Source organism: Nothobranchius furzeri, chromosome 6 (genome assembly GCF_043380555.1).
Source record: "Nothobranchius furzeri strain GRZ-AD chromosome 6, NfurGRZ-RIMD1, whole genome shotgun sequence".
NCBI lineage: Eukaryota > Metazoa > Chordata > Actinopteri > Cyprinodontiformes > Nothobranchiidae > Nothobranchius > Nothobranchius furzeri.
In genome coordinates this window covers 77,550,037-77,557,187 of record NC_091746.1, presented here as the reverse complement: position 1 = coordinate 77,557,187, position 7,151 = coordinate 77,550,037, and the positions used below count along the sequence as shown (strand labels likewise).

General features: G+C 42.2%; 1 protein-coding gene across 2 annotated transcripts in view; it reads right to left on the bottom strand.

Annotated features, from left to right (window-relative positions):
- Nucleotides 1-542: 542 nt before the first annotated feature.
- The window catches only part of cabp4 (calcium binding protein 4), a 43,623-nt gene continuing 37,014 nt past the window's right edge, over nucleotides 543-7,151 (bottom strand). For both annotated transcript variants that reach the window (XM_015943615.3, XM_054744792.2), the window contains exons 7-9: nucleotides 6,524-6,633; nucleotides 3,281-3,428; nucleotides 543-748 (exon numbers count right to left, since the gene is read on the bottom strand). In XM_015943615.3, the coding sequence (XP_015799101.1) occupies nucleotides 720-748; nucleotides 3,281-3,428; nucleotides 6,524-6,633 (287 nt within the window). In that variant the 3' untranslated portion in view covers nucleotides 543-719. The remainder of the gene's footprint in view (nucleotides 749-3,280; nucleotides 3,429-6,523; nucleotides 6,634-7,151) is intronic.

Below are 7,151 nucleotides of genomic sequence, written 5' to 3'. Positions count from 1 at the left end.
GAATTAATTTATGAAGTGTAACAGTGCTGATTTTGACTTTGTTTCTGGAATACTAAGCTGCGTTAATCTGACAAGTCAAAACCAGTAAATCTATCAAGTATCTGAGATGACGTCTAGATAAATAGCTGCTGCAGGCCCCTTACTGTGACTTTAATAAGATATATCAACTTGGTTGCAATTCCTTGTTTTTTTGCATGACTTTTGAAAACGTTGTCTATGAAAAATCAAAATTTGATGAAATGGAGATAATTTTTGGACAAGTCCTGCTTTTTGCTAAAATGTTTTAAGTTATCAATTTGCAATAATAAATGCACATTTTTCAGTATTATTTTGGGTTTATTTGTTATTAGTGTGTTCTCATTAGAACAGATTATAACCGTGGAAAATAAAGTCTTTACACGTTTGTGAAGCTAAAATCTGCATCAACAAATGAAACAGTTCGGAGGAAAAAGCAAAGGAATCTGTACAAGTTTGAGCCACAGGGGGGCAACCATGCAGCATCTGTGCTCCATTTCAGTCAAATGTTGCATAACTCACCTTTTACCCACTGCACTCACACAACCTCGGCTTTTATTCTGTCAGTACAAAGGGACATCTAAGATTTGATGTGATTTTAAATCAAGCTATTAAATGTATAAAGCCTCAGAAACGAGATTACAACAGCCGGAAGTAGAGCGTGGTGGTGGCACAGCTTCTCAATCCACTTCTTCCATGAGAGGTCACCGTGCAGAAAGCATCATCACAAACTCTGCAGGAGAGAGAGACGGCAGATCCACTCAGAAGGAATCTTGGTGCTCGTTTATAAAACGCTCTAGTTGAGACAGTTTTTAGGTTTGCAAACAGGAAATAAAACCTTCCAGTCAATCCAGGCTCTAACTAGATTAAATTGATCGGTTGTTTTTTGGAGGCCGCTGCAGATTTCTTCCAGCTGCTTTTGTGAAATCCTTTCCTGTTTATCTGAGGCTGACAAAACTGGAGCTCCCTCCTGCATAAACAGTTTCCACACCCCAAACTCTGTAAGGTATTCTAGTGGATTTTGACCTGTGCAGTGCATTAACGACATTTCTCCTGCTGCCCCGGTGCTGACGGATAAAAATTGATCACGACAGATCTAATTACGATGCATGTTGTGTCTACGGCGTCTCCACACACCAAGAGGAAGCAGATTGGAATATTGCTTATGCAGAGTCCTTGAGATGACCTGCTCTATGGTGCAACAGGTGTCCAGGCTGAAGCCACTCTTATCAGTCAATCTATCTTAACTCAATCATTCCCATCATTCCCATGTTTTACCACAACATTCCCAACTCATTTCCTCTCCGCCCACAGCCCGCCATGTGGAAAATAATGCCTGCTCCTTTGGGTTTCCTATGAAATTCTGCCATTCCTGATGCAACAAACATGGCACAATTTCTTTCTTTATAGTGGAAAGTACAGGAAAATAAGCCCTACAGTGAGAAGACTACTTTAAAGATATCCTCTATTCCACAGAGATAGTTGATAAGCAGTAAGTTGCCTAAAGATCAAGTTCACTATTTTTCTCAACACATTTGCCGTGGTCTTCGTTACAAATGAATGCCTAGAAGGTAGAAGTTAGCGAGAGTGGAAAAGAAGAATTCCTGATATCTGGACATCTTGCTTTTAATTGGATAACAGCAACGTGACTTCCAATGACTATGTTTGCTTTGCAACGTTGATGTTTTAGCTCCACAAATAACACAAGCCTGGAGGAGTTCTGCCATGTGAAGGAGTTGCTAATACTAATAGCTTCTGCTAGCCGAGACGTGCTCTGCTCTCTCCTGGACACTAAAGCAAAAAAAACCGTCTTCCCCACCAATGTGGGTGAGTCCGTGAATGCTAATTTCGCTCTTTAAAGCAGCAATCTGCAGTTTTTCCCCTTGCAGGAATTATGTTAGCCTAGAATCGACACGCAGTTTACCGAAGCAAAATAATGTTGCTTTGCATGTCTGTCTTGCAATGGTCCACTGGAACCTCCTCCACCCCGGCCAGTATTTTAGCTGGCCAATCACAGCACCTTTATTTAGAAAAACAATGTATATTTTAATCTTGTGTGTGTGTGTGTGTGTGTGTGTCTGCTGTGTCTTCTCGATCCCCGGTGAGTCATGGTGGATGGCTGCTTATACTGAGCCAGGATCCTCTGGAGGTTTCTTCCTGTTAAAAGAGTTTTCCTCTCCACTGTCGCTAAATGCTTGCTTAGTATGAGGATTGCTGTAAAGACGCTGACACTAGTCAGTGACTCAATGTAATTTGCTGGGCTCCTTATATAGGAACTTGTTATTGGCTTCATGAACTGAACTGTATTGGAATGTTTACTATGTGAAGTGCCTTGAGATGACACTTGTTGTGATTTGGCGCTATATAAATAAACTCCAATTGAATTGAATCTTCTTCCCTTCTCCACAAAGTATGGTGGACAGCCATGTTGACTGACATCCATAGTAATACGTCACATTGTTTGTTATGCAACAACATGTGAAGACAGTTTAAAAGACAACCATAGGTCCTTCCCCAGGACTGAGAGTCAATGGATTTTGGCCAGATTATATTCACATATATAGGATGACTTGGTATCGATCACGATACTGGTATCGGTATCGGTGCATCCCTACTAGAATTATGTAATTTTTTTAGAAATCAGTAAAAGTGATAGTCTTACCTTACTGTGATATAATCTAGACAATAATACTGTAAAGAATAAAAACCCTGCTGGCTCAAATAGAACTAGAATGGGGCAACAGTGGCACAGGAGTTAAGTGCTCGCCCCATAATCGGAAGGTTTAAGGTTCGAGCCCCGCTCAGTTTGTCACTGCGTTGTGTCCTTGGGCAAGACACTTGATCCCCCTTCCTGCTGGTGGTGGTCGGAGGGACCGGTGGCACCTGTGCTTGGCAGCCTGGCCTCTGTCAGTGTTCCCCAGGGCAGCTGTGGCTACATCGTAGCTCATCCCCACCAGGGAGTGAATGTGTGTGTGAATGGGTGGATGCTTGATTGTGCTGTAAAGCGCCTTGGGGGGGTTCCAAGACTCTAGAAGGCCATTTACCATTTAGAATTTAAAATATGGCTTCAGATTGACTTCATAAGTGTTAGAAGTTTGTCTTATAAACAATGATGGAAACAGTGATGGTCAACTGTTTTTATTTTTCTTGTTTATTTTTTATTTCAATAAAAAATCTCAAAAATAACATATGTTGTTTTTTAATGTTTTTAATGTACATTTTTACTATGAGGAGTTCTATCTGCTCTGGGTTCTGATCTACTTACCATCAAAGTCAATGCTGCCATCTTTGTTGATGTCAATATCGCAGAGGATCTCCTCCAGCTCCCCTTTCTTCAGCTTCTCCCCAAGGAGGGTCTTCATGCCCTCCTTCAGCTCCTCCAGTGTGATCTTTCCATTGCCATCACAGTCAAACTGTTAGTTGGGGGGGGGGGGGGGGGGGCATGACAAGAAAGACAAAAACGACAAATATTGTAGGTAGATGAGGACAATGAAAAGAGACACAATGGTAACAGAACGAAACAGCGTCACGTCAAAGACGGAAGATTTAACAGAAAATAATGAATGATGAAGTGATCAGAAGAGTCAAAGCTGAGTTATGTAACAGCAACACGAGGTTCCTGTTAGACTGAAAACAGCTTGAGACTACAGATGGTTCACTGCTGACTCACGACGTGTTAAAGTGGGGAAGTAAACTTCTGAAGCAGCTCTGATTTGAAATCAGTTCTCTTTAATTCTGGCTGTTTGGTTTTCTGGAGCCGCACTTGGTAAATAGATTAGATAAACTGATTCATATTTCAGAGATTAAACAGAGGAAACGTGCAAAAATCATTGACTAAAAACGACAACGTTTAAGATGTTTGTTTCTCATCGGGCAGAGAGCTGAATCCCAGAAACACGCAGAACCTTCAGATATGTTCTCAGTTCCCATCATGATGAGCATGCACATCATGATGGGAACCGGCTCTTGGAGAGTACTGATGCTTTTTTCCTCCTCTCCTCCCTATCTTATCCCAAAGCTCGTGGTCTGTCTCTGGGTGTACGGTTGCTTCTGCATTTTTTCTGGAAACTGAAATAATTAAAAATGTACCTGGTCAGTTGGTCACTTAACGCGACTGACAACATGTTTTCAACGATGAGAACGGGAGAAGGGGCTCCTGGGTGCCCCTCTGGGACAGAGCCAGCTGGGCATATCAAGGATTCCTGGAAACAGTGGAACCTGATTTGCCTATCTCAGCTGTCTGTAGAGGATTCTGAAGACGTCTGGATATTCGTGGTGTTGGTGTCAGGTTTCCTGCTCTTTGGCCTAGGAGGCTTCCTGGGTTACCAGAAAATTAACGAGCTGTCGAGGTATATTGGCGCTCTCCCTGAGCTCAAGGATGGATTACAGCGCGCTGTGAATTCACAGACTCATATAATTGTCGAGATGAGTCGTAAGCTTGGAATTTTGGCTGAGATTCATGCGTTGGCACAAAAGATGGATGCCATCAAGGAGCGAGTGGACGGATCAGCACGGATTGGGATAGATTAATTTACGCCATTATTGGGATTTTGAGAGGTTGAGGATCAACGGAACTTTAAGACAGAGAGGAAATTATCTCTGTCTGGCTCCAAAACAATTTCTAATCTGAATCTGGTGCCCTTGAGCCTGTGAGGCTGCAACGAATACTCCCCCTCAGAAGAAATGTGCAATGCTGCTGTCACTATGGCAACTCTGTCTCCCTATCCCAGCCTGGGCAGGACTGTGGGCTGTCAAGGCCGCTGAATCGTTCCAGGAGTCACTGTGCCCTCCAAACCCCAGCGACCTCCCTCCCCTGTCCAGACTGAGGTGACGTGCGCTGCTTATTATGGCTGCAGGCACTGACGTGTGGAGAGTCCCAAACCCACCACCCAACCCAGTGGACACTTATGTTGTGTTATGTCTGAAGTCTGTTGCATTTCTGTTTGAGGTGTTTTTTGCATAGCAAAGCTGCCCTCCCTGTGGAGGGTAACTCTGAAGTGCCGTTTTTTTCCTCCACCTGAACCAATCCTCATGCAACCCCTCTGATCTCTATTAAGGTAGTGCGACTCAGGGTTGCGACTGACCACAGTCACCAATTCTTGCCATGTGTCTTTGCCTATGTATGTCTGATCTCTGAATTGTGTGTACTGAAACTCTAATTTCCCTCTGGGATAAATAAAGTATCTTTGAAATGAATTGAATTTGAATCAGTGCTGTCTGCGTTTGCCGTAACCTTTATAAAAAGCTCTTCTGCTGTGCTGCATAATCGAAAGGTTCCCAGGTGTTTTTGGATGTGTGTATAAATAAAATAACCACCAAATTCCTATCTGTGATAACATCTTGTTAACACAAATTAGATGCAGTTTATAAAAAATCCTGCCATGTGAATTCATGGATTTTAATTCACATTCGGTCTCTCACAGTTGAAGTGTACCTATGATGAAAATTACTGACCTCATCATTTTAAGTGGGAGAACTTGCACAATCGGTGGCTGACTAAATACTTTTTTGCTCCACTGTATATAGTAGACTTAGCATTTTTTAACCCTCCCACTGTCCTAATGGGTGTGACCCTGCGAGGAAAGTTGACCACTGAGCAGGGTTGATGGTTTATCCCTTGGGTCCATGTGGCAGGGGTGAGGAGTGAGCACCACCTCACCCCTGCCACGTGGACCTCAAGGGATAAACCATCAATCCTGCTCAATGGTCGACTTTCCTTGCGGGGGTCACCCATAAAGACAGTGGGAGGGTTATAAATAGTAGGCATACTCACACATAGAAAGTATCATTGTGAATAATTCGTATGGCCTTTTCATTGTATAAAAGTAGCTCACGGGCCAAAAAAGGTTGGACACCTTCCAAAAATATGTGAAAAAACAGAATCAAAAACGAGATGCAATATATTTTGGAGTGGTATTACCGTAGTATGATGACATCATCGGCAGGCGCAGGATCCTGAGCAGATCCGGAAACTACAGCCCCAGAAAACTAGCATCGACATTGCATTCGCTCGATGGAATTAACTGAAGGACCAACAAAGTCTGAGGAGTCACGCCGAGGCTGCATGCCCCCTGCTCCACAGGTGACATTTACCGTAATGCTTTTTAAACTAGCAACAGTCATGGCAATATGGTGTAAAACTACCCTGAAATATATGTACCGCTCCCTAGTGCCAGGAAACTACACACTGCCCCTTTAAAACGGCATTAAACAATAATCAGTGGAAATAAAACATGATTTTTTTTTTATTCTTATTTTTCAAAATGTGAATTTTCTGGGTTGAGAAGATCCTTCAGGACTTCATTTCTCTGCTGAACCACAATCTCTGTGGAGATCTGACTGCAGCCGTCCATCCTTGCTTGACAGAATTGGTGAAGCACTACTTCCTGTGCCTGAGGACTGAGGTGGTCTGCCAGAACAAGCCTCCTGCTTCACAGTCTCATCAAAAGTATTCTAAACTAAAGCCTATGCCTCACAGTTTCACAGGTCCCGGGTGAGATCCATTTACCTGTTTGAAGGCACAGCGGAGCTCTTTTAGCCCAATCATGTGAGCTGTCTCAGACAGCATCCTCGGCCCCATTAGCTCACAGAAGTCATCAAAGTCTACATGACCTCCCCCTGAGGAAAAACAGGACATGAACAAGCTAAGGGTCCAATATGGTAGATGTGGTATGTAAAATTCAGTTTAACTAACAAAACGAGTCATTTTCCTGAAGCACTTCAGTTTTAAATCTCTTTTAAAAATCTCCCACAGTAAACTGTCATCAAACTTTTTCATAGAAATGATTTGCTAATTGCATGTCAAATTAACATATTTGAAAGGTAAAGTCTTCAAAGATAAATATTTAAATTTGCTTGGAGCAGTTTTCTGTGGAAATGTTTGTTTTAGTTAGCTCTTGGAACAGCCTCAGTTTGGATAAACTGAGCATTTGTGAGTAAGGATGCTCCAATCCGATCACGTCATTTTAAATAGATCGGGATTGAGAGAAATAAATCAAATTCAACCTTTTAAAACAACAAACATAAATTCATCCTGAGATAGAAATTTTCTAATGGAACAAAAACCGCACATTTTTAATTTAATTAAGTTCCTCTACATCAATATTATTTGTTTTTTGGAATGAAACAGTAATGCC